Source organism: Temnothorax nylanderi, unplaced genomic scaffold, assembly GCF_030848795.1.
Source record: "Temnothorax nylanderi isolate EJ_2023f unplaced genomic scaffold, tnyl_v1.0 TNYL_tig0439_pilon, whole genome shotgun sequence".
Lineage (NCBI taxonomy): Eukaryota > Metazoa > Arthropoda > Insecta > Hymenoptera > Formicidae > Temnothorax > Temnothorax nylanderi.
In genome coordinates this window covers 63,130-83,187 of record NW_027249501.1, presented here as the reverse complement: position 1 = coordinate 83,187, position 20,058 = coordinate 63,130, and the positions used below count along the sequence as shown (strand labels likewise).

Below are 20,058 nucleotides of genomic sequence, written 5' to 3'. Positions count from 1 at the left end.
TCAAACGAAAAGGGAGTAATTTTTCTATACCTTGCGAATCTACAAATTCTAATGATTTTCGCTTATTATATTAACGTTTACATTGTTATTAACTTTATCATTTATTTATAAAAATAAAATAGAGCAAATTATGGAAAATGCATATTATGAAGGAGCAAATTGGGCAGATTTTTATCATGCATCGTAAGTTTCATTACTGTATTATAGAGGTCGCTGGCTGGGAGCTTGTGGGTATGGAAGCGCAATTGACGCTTGACAATCACAAGATTGTTACCCATAGATTCCAATAGATCCTTTCATTGTATCTATCGGAACAGCGTATAATTATTGGCACGCACAGACTACGCTTACGCATTTTCCGCTGCATGGGACATTAGAAAACAAACTTATGCGGATCGGAATTACACATACATGCAATACATCTGTCACATTCATGAATTCCATTCATAACCTACGAAATTAATGATATTCTTATGGATCTCTGTTGAATTTCTGACATTTCGTCTTCTCACACTCGCACACAAGTTCACAAAAGTATACTTCCGCAGTTTCCGCACGATCAGTGCGGATAAAATATAAACTTGCCGATAAAAGTCGGCGGAATGAAAGTAAAAAAGGTCGAACCAATCACGAGCGTTCCACCAATTCCGCATTGCGTATATTGGGCAAATTCCTTTTAGTGACACAAGTCGACACAAACATCGTTCTATCCTTCTTGGCATTCAATGAATAACAAAGACAGAACGACACTTGTGTCGACTTGTGTCACTAAAAGGAATTGGCCCAATTACATATGTTCCGTGCCATGGGATCACACCATCACGCGTAACCGCGTAACCAATCAAAAGCGCGAATATGCATAACCGAAAATGCGACACGCTTCTAATTGGTTACGCGGAAAATACATGCCATGGGACTCCAGTCTGAGATTGGGTTCGATAACGACGTAACCAATCGTAGAATGCGCTTCCTAGGGACTTGCGCGACGATTCCTTATCTCTATGAAGCGAATCTTTCTATTAGACATCGAACACATGTAAATCCTTCATAAGCAAGATACAAATGAAAGGATGAGATCGTAGACCCGATAAACCATGCGCCATATTATTGACTTCAAGCAATTTTATTCAAACTTATTCGACGATTAATTCGTCGAATAATAAACACATTTTGTTAATATAAATAAAATAATTTTTTATTTGACAAATAAAAAATAAAATTAAACAAATATAATAATAACTAATATCAAGTAATAACTATACACTTTATTATAACATATATGAATAGGATTTAAAAATAAAATAAAATTAAGACTAATTATAATTGGAAACTTCTGTAAGGAATTTTGCCAATTAAATCAATTGTTAAATTAACTTAATCGGCAATTAACTTCTGAAGCAATATTTGTATTATCTATACAATATATCGAGTTTGATCGAACTTTGAAGTCGCCCGTGGATACTATATAACAAGGGGAGAACGGTCGGCAAAATGGCAGATCCTTTGGAAAAATTAGTCATTGCACGGGAAAAGAATTTTGTCAAACAAAATATTCTTCGCGCGAAACGTTCCTATCCGGCAGAGCCCAAGTGGCGATCCGTTGATACTCGTCACGGCGACACACATGATTTAAAGAGGAGTGGATTACTTCCGATTTACGTGCATAAGAAAGTACGAGTATTGCGTGTGCATGCGGAAGGAAATTACTCATAGGCCGGTATTCATAGTCGGTTCTTATATTTAAGACCGTCTTAAATACAATCTTAAGATGTCATGAACCAATCACAGAGCCGTATTAGCATCTTAAGACATTACTTAAGACGGTCTTGAAATAAGAACCGACTATGAATACCGGCCATACTGTTTACTTCTAGCCTCTCGTGTTACTTCTTATCGTTTTAGATAATTATTTTTGATTTTTATCGACACTTTTTAAAAATAAGTCTCATCTCCATATATTTATCCAAGTTAAAAAATTAGTTTCCTTTATGAGTAACTCAAGTTCAGTAAGTAACTTATTATACGTCATTTTCAATCGATGATATTCTTCAGAATTATGGAAAAGTACCGAGATTTGTCGCGATATGCGCGAAAGTCGATGCGAGGGTAGAGACATCCGAACGGCTTGATGAAGATAAGGTATCAAGAGTACCGGCATGCCGATACATCGACAAGGAGGAGCGAAGAATGGTGCTGGATGTAGGTATCTAATTAGATCTCCACAATCCTTGCAACTCCTGCTAATATAATTCGTACTGAAAGTGACCATGACGTTATATCCGGAAACAGGGCATGAAGCAGAAGTGGGAGGAAGCGATGAAACAATTTCAGGGATTGCCTTTCCTCGCAGACACGTTACCGAAGGCGCAGAGGAAGGCGAGGATGGAGCGCGAGTTGCAACAGCTCGAGAAAGACATAGCAATTATCGAGCAACATCCGCATATATACGTTTATGATGACGCGGTGCACATGTTGTAACGCCTAATATAATGAGCTGACATAATCAAAATCTATGTAATATAATTGGTATTCAAATTCCTGGAATTCTTATGAATTATATATGATATAGAAACACAGATGATTACATACGAACAAGGTCGGTAAATGGCGCGCGCTACATAAGGTCTTCCGCTGCACTTCGAGCTATTTGGATCCAAAATGGCGACCACAACGCTCAGCGTACACCATCAGCGCGAATGGCGAACTACGCACACAGTAAAGCCCCTTGCACAATGCCAGGCAACAGGCAATAGGAACAAGGAATAGAAATCAGAAATCATGTATAAATGCAGAATAAACAGTGACACAGGCAATAGACACAGAGTTTCCGTCACGTTGGAAATTCTGTGCCTATTGCCTGTTGCCAACCAATCATAGCATTCGAATTTTTTAGGTTGTAATTAACGATTTTTTGGTTATTTCCTGTTTCTATTGCCTGTTGCCTGGCATTGTGCAAGGGGCTTAAGGGGATCCTATAGCGGCAGTGCACTTTATGCACTAAGTGCACACTTTAACTCGTATTTTATTTATTATAAATGTTTAAGAGCAAAAATGCAAAATCGGGCTGTGTAGGGAACTACATATGAGCTTACTGATTAAAAATATCCTAAATGGAATAAGATTCATTCGATATTTTGGCTAAATGGTACTAATTCGTAAAAAAATTACTAATTATTCCATTTAGGATATTTTAAATCAGTAAGCTCATATGTAGTTCCCTACACAGCCCGATTTTGCATTTTTGCTCTTAAACATTTATAATAAATAAAATACGAGTTAAAGTGTGCACTTAGTGCATAAAGTGCACTGCCGCTATAGGATCCCCTTAACACTATTGTACGACGTGCACTAATACACAGTCACTGGATCCAAAATGGCGGCCGTCGGAAGACCTTGGCCATTTACCGACCTTGCATACGAACAGAGATTATGGCTGCGGTCCACTTGATGCTACAAATGCTTCGAAGCATTCCTCTTCTCCTTTCTTTCAATGAAGACAGAAGGAGAAGAAGAACGCTTCAAAGCATTTGTAGCGTCAAGTGGACCGCAGCCTATATTAGAGAAAGTAAACATACATAAATATTCTTTATACATAATTTATATGCATTTATATGTTTTCATGTAAAAAATTTTTTACTGGGTGATTCGTATGTACTTGGCCGGAAATGAACGTTTTTTTAAAGATGAAAAGATTTGTGAGTCATTCGTTTAATTGTAATTAATTATTTATTTTTACACCATCATGCATTTAGCCGAAATAGATAAATTAATAAAAGTTTTTATATGGAATCGTTTGTATTTTGTATGAAGAGTTATGAAGTGTGATTAAAAGTAAGTTTTTATAAAAATAACACAAACCATAATAAGATTCAGACATTCTTTCTCATGCAAAATGACAATAGCAGATAGAATAGAAGACAAAAATAATTTTAATAATAATAGTTTCAAGTACTTCTTGTTTTTATCTGGTTATGTATCCAAGTTTTTATCTGAGCACTTGTACGGTCCTTTAATACAGAATATTTGGTTTTTATTTCGTTAATTTCATAAATAGATGGTAATTTTTTATTTTCTATGGCAGTTCGGAATGAAGATAAAACTATTGTGCGTTCCTCATCCATCCATCTCTTGTTTTTTCTTGTTATAGTATCAAAAGGAGATGCTAAAATAATAAAATTAATTTAGTATGTTAACAGTGTGTTAATCTAGTATATTTATTATGAAATATGTAATTTAATAAAGAGCAACGTGTACATACTTAATTCAAAACTTTACTTTTCTTTTTATTTCTCTCTGTATTATTATTTACGTTATTCTTTCTCCTAAACACTTCTTCAGATTGCTTTGTCTCTTTTAATGATAAAGTATTGGAAATATTTAAATCTAATTCTGTATTACATTCATCGTCTGATTCGGTCATATTTTCACTATTATGATCAATTTTCCTTTTAGGAGCTAAAGAGCGGTTTACTGAAATAATGACAAAATATACATTTGTGTATAATATATGTTCATACAGAATATATTCATATATGAATACCTGTTGAGATAATTACTAATAATAGAAAAAAAAAATTTAAAAAATATCACCATTTGAAAAACGCACTTCGAAAATTTTAAGAAAAAATTTTTCTTTTGCATAATTGCAATTTACATCAATGACAATAATGGAAGAAATTATTTAAACTTACCTTTATTTTTCTTTATATTATTATTTATATGATTATTGAAATCTTTTTCTCTGATAGACAGCTGTTCAGATTTTCTTCTTTTTGTTAATGCTGATGAAGTATCAGAAATATTTAAAATTGAATCTATGTTACTATCATTAGTCAGATCATTCTCATTTTCATCCTCATCAACATTATCGCTTTCATCGCTTGTATCTTCTCCTTGTGTGTATTTGAATAAACGTGATATAGCCAAATTTGTTATGACGGACTGTTTATAATGCGATTTATGTATCTTTTCGTGATGGCGCTTGAAATCCGTTAGATCATTCACTTCATGTTCAGATATAGCTAATGAAATGCATACGGTAGCAATATGTTTCCATAACATTGTATTTCGTAACGAAGTTGGTATTTTCAATCCAGAAATTATAGAATGTTTTCGCATTAATATACTTGCTCTCAAATATTTATATCTGTTTTTGTCGATTGTATATATACCAAAGATATAAGGATTATTTTCGGAAACACCAGCATGTTTACGATAATTAACAACCATTTGCATACATTTTAATATTTCTTCATGGAGCAACACAGGAACCAGTCTTCCTAAATTATCGCGTATTGTCATTCGTACATATTTGGATAAAGATTTATATAATTCAGGTGCTTCTTCTTTTGAAATTGCTGCACAATTTTTCAAATTTTCAATTAAAACACGCTCTAGTTCACCAGGATGTCTTCTATTAAATACCATAATAGATATTAATGTTGTTTCAGCTAGCATACGCCATGCTTGAATCGAGAAACCAGTTGTTTGTAAAAATTGTAGAGCTTTTGTGCGTTCAGATTTGAGATAAGCATTGAACATCTCAATATCATCTATTGATGGCAAGACAATATTTTTTGGTCTGTTTTTATACCCTTGAGTTTCAAGTATTATTTTATTTATACTGGCAAAATAATTCTCTGTCAATAATTTCAAAAAATCTTCTACCACAGTTTGTTTGTGAAATTCTTGTTTCTTAATGCACATACTTTTTAAAACTTGCCCAACTTGTTTCATGTATCTTCCCAAGGATGATGCAACAGATAATATTTTATATGTCCCAGTCGTTTCATCAAATTGTGCAAGTTCATTGACAGCTTTGATGCATTGTTCGTATTTTGTTGGATCATATATTGAAGTGAAATCTACTACACTGTTATCAATATCCCTCAAAACAATAAGAAATCGTCCAAGTAATCTCAATCGCGCTCGGATCATATCGTGCTGATGTTGGGGACGATACTTATTCTGACATAGTTTGTTGCCATAAGCAATCAGTAACTCGTCGTATCTAATAATTTGAGTTATATTGTCTTCTCTCATAACTGGGAATACCAATCTTCTTAACAATGTACATGCACTGTGATGTATACGACAAGCAACAGTACGTCCCAATGTTTTTACATTTCGTTGAGGATACTCTTGTTTCTGTACACAAGAACGAAAATGATGTCTTATAGTGTTTACTCCAAAAAAACCTTTACATTTTGCACAAGGAATAAAATCGGCTGCTTGTTTATTTTTTCTTGGACGCCGACATACAATTAAATCTCCTTTATTTATGTTAGAATCTGTATTATATATGAAATTTCCTGTTCGTCGAAGTATATCAAGAATCTTCTTTCGTTCTGAATTACCTGAAATGATATATAAGTACAAAATCTGTGATAAATTACGATTAAATTAAAAGTAAATTAATAAAAAATTTACACATAATATTGGGTTGGGATATTACACATAATATTGGCTAATAAGTCCGTACGTTTTTATGTGTAAATGAAAGACGCCCCTATGATTCAGCAATTCTGGACGCTTCTCGTGGATAGCTGCATTCAATTTGTTCAATTGGTACAGTATACATCCGAATTTATCGTCCTGTTCTTCGGAAGCATCTCATAGAAAACAACACCCTTCCAATCCCACCAAATTGATACTATCAGAACGAAATCTCGCAAACCACGTTTAGCATGTGCATTCTTTCACGGCATCCTCGCCGTACACCGCACATACCTATCTCTTTACATATTTGCGTCGCGTTATTGCCTTTTTTAAAATAAAAAATATGTCGAAAATGTTTATTTCAATTGTTTATCTTTTAAATGACGCCAATAATACAAAACACAACTAATCGTTACTTATTTTTTTTAATGCACGTTGAAATATCGCCTATCGAACAATTATGAGTTTTCAAGATTTGAATTGAAGTTAGTCGCGCTCAAAGTGCCTAAAGCCATTTATCGGCAAAAACCGTACGAACTTATTGACCAACCCAATACATACAGTGAATATATATTACGTAATATGTATTATAATATAACGTTTGAACTTTTTATATGTATATATAAGGTACTTTTTCAGATTTAAAAAGCTCTATTATTTGAAATAAAATTATACATATAATTTAACAAAAATGGGTTTTCTTTCATTATTTTACATATAAAAATACTCATCAATATACATATCAAAAAATGAGTACTTAACGAAATATTTTGCATTTTATCTTAATATTTTTATATGTAAGATTGTTTTGTAAAATATTTATTTTTCCGTTATTTTATATTAATTACCATTTTTTTATAATCTTATCCAATATTTTTATACGTAGAATTATAAGAGAAATCGATTTATGTCTATTATATGTAACGAGAAGAGAGAGGGGGAGGGGAGGGGGAGAGGGAGAGAGGGGGGAGAGAGAGAGAAAGTGTGTGTGTGTGTATATTTGACCGATTACAGTTTTTTCAGTACAGAGAATTTTGGAATAGATTTGATATTGGTCAAGAAAGTATACTTTCGGTCAGAGTCATCTCAATATATCTATCAAGTAACACTTTCGACTTTTAGGCCCAGTTTCACAAGTGTCGGTTAACTTTTAACCTTAGATTAACTCACTCTTCGTCTCTTTCTAAGGGGGACGTTAGAAGGAGACGAAGAGTGAGTTAATCTAAGATTAAAAGTTAACCGACACTTGTGAAACTGGGCCTTAGAGAGTTAAATCCAATCCAGAACAGATCAAATCCAATTTTCATAATCATTTATAAATTCATAAATTAATATTCAGTTGAAAACGTGTTTAAACTTAAATTAGATTTTGAATCAAAAAACAAATAAAATATCTCTGTCTGCTTTATAATAAAACTTTGATCTAATTTAGTGCAAAGAACATTTTCAAATAAATATATTAATTCATAAAATTTAGATTTAATATCATCGACATACAGAATAGACTGCTGATGGCAGTAGAAGGAATTGTTTCTTTCTAGTAAAGCCTTTTGGTTGCCCGAGAAACAACAACAATCAGGCTTTACAAGAGAGAGACAGAATGTGACCTCATATTATCTGCCTCTCACTCTTCCGTGCGGCTATCCTTCCACTGCCATCAGCGGTCCATTCTATATGTCGATGCTTAATATGTTGTGCCAGACTAGAGTCAAGCTCAACAGGGTCTTCTTTCCCCGCTAATTTTTCCAAGCCCGTTCCCTTGGCAGTGGTTTCGCTAGATAGTAGATAGGGACAGTGGGAATCTCGTTAATCCATTCATGCGCGTCACTAATTAGATGATAAGGCATTTGGCTACCTTAAGAGAGTCATAATTTGAGTTGGGTGGATGCAACACTGTATTGGTATGCAAAAACTCGTAAATAATACTTTTATAGTATATTTTCAAGTTAGATAAGGAAATCTTAATATAAAAAGGAAACATGAATAATTTCCGAGTTATAAACGATTGAAAAAAAAGAAAACTTCGTGAATTAAATTAGCGGACAACAAAATTTATTTTTCATAAAATTTCAGGTGATTAACTTAAATAGATTTCAACTTTAAAGCATAATTTTGAAGATATAAAGTATTAAAATTTGGAAAACTATGATAAATAATAATTTTCTTCGACATTTCTATATTAAATTTTCGATTTTAATTAACTTTCAAAATATTCTAAGTATTGTTGGCAACTTTGCACATAACATACTTACACACTTGCATAACTTTACATAACTTTACATAACATACTTGCACACAACACAACTTACCCTTAGGTAAAACAGAGAACTTTTTCACATCTTCTTCAATTTTATGTACCCGTTCTAAGTGCCTTGTTAATCGTGTTTGAAGTTTTTTACAATATGGGCACATATTTAATTTCCTCGATTTAGGATTGTCAGAAGTTTCCACATACATATTTCTATCATCCCATACAGCTACTTTAGATAAGCATGATGTCAAATTTAATGTACTGTTCACAGTTTTACTTTTGCTTGTATTAGTTATATATTCACGTATATTTTCAGTTTTATCTTCATCTGTGTCTTCAAACATAGAGCAATCTGATGTATGAAAACTATCATCAGAACTATTCTTAGATGTAATAGAAGTATCAGACTCATTGTCAGTATTATTATCGTTAATTTCATAATTTGATTTTAACTGATTCTCTATGAATGTAAATTCCGCAGGTGGAGCTAATGTACCAGTTGAAATATTATCGAGGACGCAAGTCTCATTTGCATTTGAAGAAGCATTATTGTTATTAATGATATTATATTTATTACTCAGCTGCATGTTGTTGTATGGAATATTGTCAGTCTTCTCTGTAAGCATTGGAAGTGTTGTCTCTTTTACTAATATATTATTCACATTTGGTACTTCTGATAAAATCTTAAGAGATTTTTTAGGACTTTTAAATTTGTCAACGACATTTGCGTTTTCATTAATTATAAAAGTAGAGTCAAATTCATCACATTCAACGTTCTCTGTTACATCAGAGGGCTTGTTTAATATTGTCGAAATATCTTTGATATCGTTATTCACATTTGATATCCCAATATTTAACGCAGTATTAGAATTGGCAGTTAGTAATAAATCTATAAAACAATGAAAATAAAGTAGATAAATTTTTATTGCAAATAACTTATATTGCAAAAGCTGTATATGTTATTATCATACAAAATATGTAAAAAAAAACTACATACAGAATATTTGTTGTATAATGTATAATCCGATTAAGTATATGTATTATAGACTTACCACTCATCATGTTGTTGCTACTATCAATTAATGTATTAGGTTTCTCATCGATAGAAAGAACATCTTCAGTCAAATACGCAGAACCTTTTATATTCTGTATGTCATTTGTATTATCACAAAACATCAAATTAAAACTTTGGTTTGTATTACACTGTTCAGTATTATAGTTATTGTTTGACGGAATGCAAATGTCTTCTTCAATTTTAGATTTCACATTTAATGTCCCAATATTTAATATAGTATTGGAATTAACAGCTAGCAATAAATCTATAAAACAAAATTTTTGAAAATAAAGCAAATGAAATAGTTTTATATATAAACTTAATAACATTTTCTATATAAACATAATTACAATGTTAAGTAAAAAGAGGTTTTATACGACCGATTTCACCGTCTCCGATTAACTTGATCCTCCGATTAAACTCACTCATCTTCATCTCTTTCTAACTCTCCCCTTAGAAAGAGACGAAGAGTGAGTTTAATCGGAGGATCAAGTTAATCGGAGGCGGTAAAATCGACCCTTTTTTTAACATAATACTTTTATATATTAATTTAACGTATATATATTTTAATACCTGATATTGATAAAGTTGTTAACCTTACTTTTGGAATTTTCTTGTTTAAATTGTCTGCAATCTGTTGCAAGCTGAATTTGCTTTCTAAAGTAATATAAAAAAGGATTTAGAATAATTACCCATTCAAAAAAAATTATAATATCCTGCACTTTTATCGCAAAGAAATAAATTATGCAAATAGATATCTTACGAGAATTTGACTGTTGATATTCTCTTTATTTTATAGATTTCATTTTTATCATATATACTTACTATTAGTTGCGATAATGTATGATTTTTTAATACATCTTTTCTTCATTTGCCTTTCATTATAGACACTATAGTATCCACTCGTACATATTAAATTATACATTTTGATTATCAAATCAACGCCAATAAAATGCAATATTAGTAATCCGTTTGTTTTTTTAAGATAATATAATAGCAGAGAGAAACCTGAGAACGATCACGCCGATGTTTTGCTTGATACCATGGACCATAGTGTAAAATGAAAGGTGAATCCATGGTGAAAGTATGGCTGCGTTCCAAAATTCACTCTGGGGAACTAAAATCTATAGTTTACGTCACATACATTAAAGTTCCTCTAGTAAGAGTTAGGACACCCCGGTCTGACTCCTGATTGGTTCCGCCATTTATAGAGAAGACGTTAGTGAGACAAACCTATAAGTGGAAGTGAGACAAAGACCCATGAAAAGTACGAGTGGGGAGGCTGTCTCTTGCTGTCTCTCTCGATCGTTCGCATAATTCCCTATTAATGGCGGACGGTGTCCTAACTCTTACTAGAGGAATGCTGGGTCTACAATGCGAGTCGCAAAGTCGTGAGTCGCAAGAATTGACCAATCACAGTCGATTATTCTCCTCAAATTCGACTGTGATTGGTCAATTCTTGCGACTCACGACTTTGCGACTCGCATTGTAGACCCAGCAGAACTCTAACATACATATACTACACTATAGCCCTTAAGCGTGATGCACAATACAAAGGTACAGGCAACAGGAAAGAGGATCGATCATGTATCTTTTTCCATAGGACGGAACGTGAAAAGTGAAAAGTTTATCTCTTTCTATTCAACACCAATAGAAAGAGATAGTTACATGAAACTTGTCACTTTTCACGTTTCCGCTCTAGGGAAAAAGTTATATGATCGCTACCCAGTAGTGCAATTCTGTAACTCGTTATGCCATCGTTATGAGCTATAACGACAATTGCGCAGCTTTTTTCCCATATAAAATATCTGCGCAACGATAGTCGATACCTCATAACGAGTTGCAGAATCGCACTACAGGGTTGGAACAGCCCCGGGATTCTCTAACTCCTTAAAGCCGTGATCAGACTACGGATTGGGATTGAGATTGGATTGAAATTTAATCAATCAGAATAAAGGAAACTAACTCAGGTTTAGTGAACTTTGCTCTAATTGGTCAAATTTCAATCCAATCTCAATCCCAATCCGTCGTCTGATCACGGCTTAACGACAGTTTCGGTATCGTTGCGCAGGTATTATATATGGTAAAAAAGCTGCGCAACGATACCGAAACTGTCGTTAAGGAGTTAGAGAATCCCGGGGCAAGGGGTCCTATTACGGTTCTTGAAACGAAGTAAAAATTACAAAAGTGAACAGAGATTTACAGCAGATTTACTAGATTTTGACCAATAAAAGTATAGATATTCTAGTGAATTTCCTCGCTTTTGTAATTTTTACCTCGTTTCAAGACAGGGAATAATGGCTTCTGCACACAGGACGCGGAAACGCTTGCCGCGCGGTAAGAAGCGACGCGGTAGCCAATAAACTTTTGGTTCTTACGGAAAAGCAACACGTTGATTGGCTACCGCGTCGCTTCTTGCCGCGCGGCAAGTGTTTCCGCGTCCTGTGTGCAGAAGCCATAAAGCCTTGTGTACACGATACTAGAAATCGGTCCGAGTTTCGGTTTAAGCCAATCAACTTGCAGCTCTTACAGAAAAGCAGCTGTTTCATTGGCTTAAACCTTGTGTACACGATACTAGAAATCGGTCCGAGTTTCGGTTTAAAGCCTTGTGTACACGATACTAGAAATCGGTCCGAGTTTCGGTTTAAACCAATCAACTTGCAGCTCTTACAGAAAAGCAGCAGCTTCATTGGCTTAAACCGAAACTCGGACCGATTTCTAGTATCGTGTACACAAGGCTTAAAGGGATCCTGCAGCCGTATGATTTACCGACATTATCGTTTTTCGATGGATCTTTTAATTGGCTTTATAGAATTGCAAAAATCTTTTACAGAATTAAAGTCCGCACAAAAATCTAGGGTAACAAACGCGATTTTATATCAAAAACCCCAAAAAATTAAAAATATTACTTATTTGGGCACATACAGCTGTCACCTGACGACAATATTTGCTTATAAAAACAAAAATTCTGCAGTTTATACATACATAATGTTTATCATCTGCCCTTGGGAAAACATGTAGGAATAATATCGTGCAAGTAGAAGTAAGATTCAATGCGTACAAAAAAAGATCCATCGAAAAATTATTTTAGTAATGCAAATACGGATGCAGAATGACAAGAAGAGCAGCAATAGTAGTTGCCGAATCTTGCGAGAAATGGCGAGCAATCAAACAAGGACAGATGTCATTTCGTTAGACTATTACTACGTTTACGCGAGCGTTACTTCTGTAGTAACTTACGATAATTCCTTCGCGTAAACGGGATTTTGTAGTAACTTACGATAATTTACTCCGCGGGAGTAAACGGGTGAATTATCATAAGTTGCTACAGAAGTAACGCTCGCGTAAACGTAGTAAAAGACAGATATAGGGAAAACAAAATTAGAAAGGTTGACATTATCGACATCGGGGAAGTTCGCCTGTCACTGCAGGATCCCCTTAAGCCAATAAAACTGCTGCTTTTCTGTAAGAGCTGCAAGTTGATTGGCTTAAACCGAAACTCGGACCGATTTCTAGTATCGTGTACACAAGGCTTAAGCCAATCAACTTGCAGCTCTGACAGAAAAGCAGCAGTTTCATTGGCTTAAACCGAAACTCGGACCGATTTCTAGTATCGTGTACACAAGGCTTTAGGGTGCAGTCACTGCAGTCCCACTTAAGTCCTCCCCATTAGTCCCCAGCCCCATTAAGCCCAAGAAGTCCCACGAATCCGTAATTCGTAATAACAAGATTTCTCATAAAATAAGTTACATAGATTCGTGAATTTTTTTATATATACTCTTTATATAATAATACAGTACGCTAAAAAACCCGATTTTGCATTTTTGCTCTTAAAAATTTATAATAAATAAAATACGGACTCGCAGCTAACCACAGCTAACCCAACCCGACAGAGGTCTCCACTCTTATAGCGTTTTTCACTGGCAGAACTGGTGCGCACTCAGTGCACATTAAAGCCGTTGTACACTGATTTAATCTCTAATATTTAAAGTAAAATGCAAATATTTCGATTGATAAAATACCCAGTACATATTTTGCCAAATAGTGCAATAAAGAATATTGACGATTTCATGATTTAACCCGTTTATATTAAACATACACTTTACGTTGGTTTGTGTACGACGGCTTTAATGTGCACAGAATGCGCACCAGCTCTGCCAGTGAAAAACGCTATTACTCCTGTCGACCCTAAAACCCCTTGCACAATGCCAGGCAACAGGCAATAGGAACAGGAAATAACCAAAAAATCGTTAATTACAACCTAAAAAATTCGAATGCTATGATTGGTTGGCAACAGGCAATAGGCACAGAATTTCCAACGTGACGGAAACTCTGTGTCTATTGTCTGTGTCACTGTTTATTTTGCATTTATACATGATTTCTGATTTCTATTCCCTGTTCCTATTGCCTGTTGCCTGGCATTGTGCAAGGGGCTTTAAGGTGCGATTTCACGATAACTGTATTTACATGACACCGTTAATCGGGTTTTATAACATCGGTAGTTGTCAGGAAGACCAATCGTAATCATTCTTCAGAAGAATGGAATAGCTGTGATTGACCGGCCTAAGAACTACCGATGTTATAAAACCCGATTAACGGTGTCATGTAAACACAGTCGATGACGCTCGACGCTGGATTCGAGCGTCAAATCTGGTCACGTGATAGATTCAGGCTGCGGTCCACTTGACGCTACAAATGCTTCGAAGCATTTCTCTTCTCTTTTCTTTCAATGAAGAAAGAAGGAGAAGAAGAACGCTCCAAAGCATTTCTAGCGTCAAGTGGACCGCAGCCTCAGAGGGACGCGAAATATAACCTAACCACTGGATTGGCTGAAATGAGCGTCGAGTGTCAAAGCTAAACACAGTTTAGCTTTTTGACCCTCGAATCCAGCGTCGAGCGTCATCGTGAAATCGGGTTGACAGGAGTAAAGGTGCGATTTCACGATGACGCTCGACGCTGGATTCGAGCGTCAAAAAGCTAAACTGTGTTTAGCTTTGACACTCGACGCTCATTTCAGCCAATCCAGTGGTTAGGTTATATTTCGCGTCCCTCTGAATCTATCACGTGACCAGATTTGACGCTCGAATCCAGCGTCGAGCGTCATCGTGAAATCGCACCTTAAGAGTGGAGACCTCTGTCGGGTTGCTTAGCTGCGAGTCCGTATTTTATTTATTATAAATTTTTTAAGAGCCAAAATGAAAAATCCGGCTCTGTAGCGGGTTGCGGCTGATCTTACTGATTAAAACGAGCATAAGTTTAATGAGATTCGTTAATTAATTTGGCTAAAATTTGGGAAAAACCGTTTCAAAGCAGCTTTTCAGTCTTGAAAGCTGCTTTAAGTGTAAGTTTGCAATAATGCTTTTTCACAGTAAATTTTTTTGTTTAGAGTCTAAACCTAATTCTGACAACGGTATCGTATTTTTGGATGTAATCCGCAGGGCATGCCACAGTCTTTTTATAACAATACATTGTAGAATTTTTATATAAAGCGAATGTTTTCGCAAGTTGATGTTAAAACAAGTGTCGGGATTACAGACGGCTTTAGCATCCCCTTAAAGTGAAGATGTTATTTTGTTTTTTAGTAGATGTTTAATTTATTGTACCGACGTTTTTTATGTGTATTTGATGCAACGATTAATCAGTTAAAACTCTTTGCAGTTTCATTTTTACCTTGTCTTGCTCTCGTCTCACGCGAATGACCCTTTCCTACCATAAACACTTTCAGCATTGGCGAATTTGGCGGCATCGGCGGCATTGATTGCGGTTCTGCCACGAGCAAGATGTCTACATAGAGGCGCGACTTCGCTGACTTCGCGGCCGACGGCCGCGGTTGTGAAATTGGGCCAATCGCAACGTCCGTTCGCAACGGACGATAATTGACTAGCAAGGGAAAAACGGCCAAAACGTCGATACGACGTTACAGCCCCCCTTTACGGCGACTGTGTTCGAGCTCCACTGAGTCTGTCCCGTTGGAAAATATTGTTGTTCCTGAAGACTTTTTCGACAAGCTCGCGAAGCTAGTGCAAAATGGTAATTGAGTGCACCGCGCGGACACGCGAATCGGCACAATTCCTTCCACGATCGCGATGTTATCCCGCATCCCGCATTTTTACGTTAATCCCCGACTCCCCCCATGAAAATAATTTTCGGAGCGATTTATTCGAGATATTCGTCTCTGCGCGAACAGATATGTTCTAAAAACCGTTTCTCTTGCAGGGTAACGAAAGTTCGCTGCCTATGGAACTCTGTTCAAACTGTAAGTTGTCGGAAATACCTTGGCTTTTACTTGAAGTATTTTGAAGTAACCTGATATGTTTTCGTCAAACAGTAAACCAAGATAGGCAACTCTACCTTAGAGATATATTCTATATTCCTCAGTGAAATACATTACATATGCATAATTCACGATACTGTTAGAAATTCAAGTATTAACGATTAAAAATTTGGAAATTGTATAGCATTGGGTAATACTTAAGGAGAGCTCCCTCCTCACCGATTTCGCTGAATTTAGGCTTAATCGACGCGTTTTTGCACAAAACGAACGAATCTGGCAGAAAAAAGTCCCGCTCTGCCCCGCGAAGCGAGATATTAACTGTTAAAGTTGACGACTATCAGGTTATGAAACCTGTTACCGACGCTATGTAGCGACTGGTTTTGCACTTGTTTCAAACATACATTGTTTTTTTACATATTTTTTGCTGGATTTTTTTTTTCATAATGTGTTTTTTGGCATCGAAATATGCGATTACTTGTATCAATTATTAATTTATCACCACATTTTGAACACTGTATTTCTTTATTTATTAAATAAGGCTCGATATATCCATTAATAATCATATTACTGTGTTTCGTTAACCTCAACGCTTAATATCTGTAACAGAAATAATTTGTTAAAGCAGAGAATAGTTGGTATATGAAAAGTACACATAAATATATTTACCTAGCATTGATATGATATTCCATGATATGTAAGTGTATTTTATTCTTTAGTTGATGTAGACGAAATCAGAAGATTGGGAAAAAGATTTCGGAAGCTCGACTTGGATAATAGTGGGGCTCTCAGCATCGACGAATTTATGTCCCTACCTGAGTTACAACAAAATCCACTGGTACAGCGTGTCATCGACATATTTGATGCAGATGGCAATGGAGAAGTAGATTTCAAAGAGTTTATCCATGGGGTGTCTCAGTTCAGCGTTAAGGTAGTCTCCCTCTTTCTGTGTAAATTATTATGTTTTTATACACAAACAATTGTGCATAATGCTAACTTTCAGGGTGACAAGGAGAGCAAATTGCGATTTGCATTTAGAATTTATGATATGGATAATGACGGTTATATAAGCAACGGAGAGCTTTTCCAAGTGCTAAAAATGATGGTAGGCAATAACTTGAAAGATACACAATTGCAGCAGATTGTTGATAAAACAATACTGTTTGCCGACAAAGATGAGGATGGCAGGATTAGTTTTGAGGAATTTTGTTCTGTAAGTAATACATTTACATATCTCTTTTGATGTGTGACGCGCAGCGCATTATATACTTTTTATGATTGTTCCAGGTGGTTGGCAATACAGATATTCATAAGAAAATGGTAGTTGACGTTTAAGTGACCAAAGTTTGTGGAAAAACTCTTAATTTACAAAACGTGGTATGTTGATTGAAATCTATAAATTAATAATCTATTAACAACAGATTTATGGGATAGTTCTATCAGAGATCCGTTTAGAGTGAACTCACACGATTATTGTTCTTAATTAAGCCTTTGATCATTACAAGTCTATCCAAATGGAAAATTTTCATGGTGTGCCAGACTAGTACGGCATGGCACACGAACGTTAGATCAACGTGATACAACTATTTCGGTGTCGTTAAAGGTATTATGGGACGAATCAAATTATCTTGCGCGTTCCATTAAAAATAAGGATCAACAACGCGATCTTAAATATACAACCTTTAACTGGCATCTTAAGTTTAATGCTGCATGGTCGCCAAGATTTTCCTCAAAAATGTGCGATAAAGTTAGTCTTCTCAAGCGCCAGTCGAAAAGAATTTCATAGATGCACTTTGTTCCTTTTTACTAATTCTCGGTGGAAAAGCACGAAAGTAAGATCAAATTTTGCATCATTGATACGATTACCATGCCATAAAACCTATCGTATTTCCGTCATTGTTCAAAAAGTAATTGTTAATATTATCTTTAATGACGTTTTAATATCGTTAAAGATTTCATTCGGTAGTCTCGGCGAGTCCTTAAGAATATTATACTTTTGGACTAATGTCTTAATATATTAATATTTGAACGTATTAATATATTAATGTTTTAGAAAAAGTTATAAACATTATAGATAAGCCAACTCTTAAGGTGTATTATGTTTATAATAAACAATCACGAATTGTGCATTCGGAAGATACAGCGAGGCAGATTTTACTGAGTTATACAGAATATTAATTATTAAGTTACGAGTTTATTTGGTTAGCCTTTGTGTGTATAAGACTTGCGTGTATAAGCTGTGAACTGACATTGGATGTATCAGTTTGTAATTTTCGAATGTACGATTTATTTATTTATTTAGATATTTATTACGTCGCGATCAGTCAGAAAGATAATTTATCATTACCAGATACATTAAGATATTTATAATACAAATAAGTTTATTTTATCATTGTTAATTGTTTCTATGTATACTTACATGTTACATGGTCTTATCATGTCTAATTAAAGTTTAAAATTGTGAAATATATTAAGATTAATCTACTATAAGTATGTATCATATGTTTCATTTACGATGCCTGTGCAGAGTACAGACATTTCAGTGATCTGCATTTTAGTCACATTTAATCAAATTTATATGCTAATATCACAATAATCTGTATTCTGTTTCTACCTGTGTTATCTACTCAATATTTTTTTTGCGTAAAAGATTTATACACTAGCCATTTTCCTTTTTTTGCCCCTTTTTCTATTGTATTGCAGTTTAATCAGTTAAAATTAATGGAAATCGATGTCCATATCGCAGTGTTATTAACGGTGCAGTTTTTTTGCTCATGCGCGGCATTTGAGCGGCAAATCCAGCGGATAAATTATTAAAATAATTATTACACATATTATCACAATCTGTAGTATGCTATATACAATCATATTATTTTAATAATGACAAAATTTCTAAACATAAGAAAATATTTTTTAAACAAGTCTTTGGAAAATAAACACATTTCATATTAAGTAAATTTTAAATAAAATATACTTTGTACTATAAATTTAATTACACTCAGTCAATAACCTTAAACTAATTGTAATTAAATAATCTTATATCGTAAGATAAAAATAAGTTTTTCAGCATTTATGCCCAACAAATTACTGCGCCTGTTTGCATAAATTTACCCAGCAGAGCTAAACAATTGTGCGCTTGCTACGCTAGTTGTGGGAACTGATAAAAATTTATTTACCGTCTTCTGCAATTGTTGATATGGGCTTGAAATGCCAGTAAGCATTTCGGTGAAGTCTAGGCTCTTTTAAAAAAGATTGTAAAGCTTCCTGGTATATAAATATTTTTCCTTCTGACTTTATGTCTTTCTTTTCGAAAAGTTTTCTCATGAACTTTCCATAAGCTCTATTCCCACGATTCTTTTTTGAGTCTTGAGAAGTTTGTACCACACAACCATGAGTAGTCTCACCTTGAAGTACAACTGATTGAGCTTGTGTTAGTGATGTTAAGGGTTTTTCTTCTTTGGATAAAAAAGATATTTTTTTTTCGCAGATTCGATTTTATCGAATATTAGATAATTAATTTTGAATCTGAGATCTAAAAGAGTTGCATTTATTAATAGTGTTGAGTTTTTAACATAAGCAAACCGTTGATTTAAAGATTCTAATAGCTTTTATGTTTTATTCTGGAAATTGTATCGTAATTTTTCTCATTATTTGTCGTTTGAAGTTCACCATTTAACATAGTAATAAGTGGAATAATTAAAGAAACACAAGCGTCATCGCTAGATATATCTAAAGTTGTCTCAAAAACTTTTTAACACTTTTACAATATTCGTAGATAGCTCCCATTTTGCGTTATCAAAAGTTTCAATTCCTCCGTGTGCAACGCTATAAAGATTAATGGCATTTTTTTGTTCAATAAGACGTTCCAGTATGAGGAAGTGCTATTCCATCTGGTTTCTACGTTTAGTTTTAACACCGCGGACACCGTGTTTTTGGAGTACTCACCCGGACACCCTGTGACTTTTAAGAGTCTATTATTCGATTATTATCTATAGGATGAACAATAGAATTTCTAAGTTTTGAGTTTCTGTTACTGATAATACC

The 20,058-nt window shown here is 34.5% G+C and overlaps 3 protein-coding genes and 1 long non-coding RNA gene across 8 annotated transcripts; 2 read left to right on the top strand and 2 right to left on the bottom strand.

Moving 5' to 3' along the window:
* Positions 1 to 1,372: 1,372 nt before the first annotated feature.
* Positions 1,373 to 2,544, top strand: LOC139782764 (enkurin-like). The gene is made up of 3 exons (XM_071721807.1): positions 1,373 to 1,671; positions 2,053 to 2,199; positions 2,290 to 2,544. Exons 1-3 carry the CDS (start codon positions 1,492 to 1,494, stop codon positions 2,476 to 2,478), a joined length of 516 nt encoding a protein of 171 aa, XP_071577908.1. The 5' UTR covers positions 1,373 to 1,491; the 3' UTR covers positions 2,479 to 2,544.
* A 1,163-nt stretch (positions 2,545 to 3,707) lies between these two features.
* On the bottom strand, positions 3,708 to 10,809 carry LOC139782763 (uncharacterized). 3 transcript variants are annotated; one of them, XM_071721803.1, is made up of 7 exons: positions 10,569 to 10,806; positions 10,317 to 10,400; positions 9,742 to 10,008; positions 8,748 to 9,578; positions 4,692 to 6,356; positions 4,259 to 4,470; positions 3,708 to 4,162 (listed from the first exon to the last, which is right to left on the bottom strand). In XM_071721803.1, exons 1-6 carry the CDS (start codon positions 10,666 to 10,668, stop codon positions 4,259 to 4,261), a joined length of 3,159 nt encoding a protein of 1,052 aa, XP_071577904.1. In that variant the 5' UTR covers positions 10,669 to 10,806; the 3' UTR covers positions 3,708 to 4,162. The 3 variants fall into 3 exon arrangements, with proteins under 3 accessions (XP_071577904.1, XP_071577905.1, XP_071577906.1); XM_071721804.1 differs by having other exon boundaries at positions 10,345 to 10,400; XM_071721805.1 differs by lacking the exons at positions 3,708 to 4,162; positions 4,259 to 4,470 and adding an exon at positions 6,482 to 6,762 and having other exon boundaries at positions 6,167 to 6,356; positions 10,569 to 10,809.
* A 4,808-nt stretch (positions 10,810 to 15,617) lies between these two features.
* On the top strand, positions 15,618 to 18,504 carry LOC139782770 (calcineurin subunit B type 2). Of its 3 annotated transcripts, none has more exons than XM_071721823.1 (6): positions 15,618 to 15,773; positions 15,960 to 15,999; positions 16,734 to 16,945; positions 17,018 to 17,227; positions 17,302 to 17,391; positions 17,520 to 18,504. In XM_071721823.1, the coding sequence occupies exons 1-5, from the start codon at positions 15,771 to 15,773 to the stop codon at positions 17,347 to 17,349; spliced, it is 513 nt and encodes a 170-aa protein (XP_071577924.1). In that variant the 5' UTR covers positions 15,618 to 15,770; the 3' UTR covers positions 17,350 to 17,391; positions 17,520 to 18,504. The 3 variants fall into 3 exon arrangements, with proteins under 3 accessions (XP_071577924.1, XP_071577923.1, XP_071577922.1); XM_071721822.1 differs by having other exon boundaries at positions 17,503 to 18,504; XM_071721821.1 differs by having other exon boundaries at positions 17,302 to 18,504.
* LOC139782771 (uncharacterized) lies at positions 16,521 to 16,804 on the bottom strand. Its single transcript, XR_011720988.1, has 2 exons — positions 16,684 to 16,804; positions 16,521 to 16,614 (listed from the first exon to the last, which is right to left on the bottom strand). It is a non-coding gene; the product is annotated as an uncharacterized lncRNA (long non-coding RNA).
* Positions 18,505 to 20,058: the final 1,554 nt, after the last annotated feature.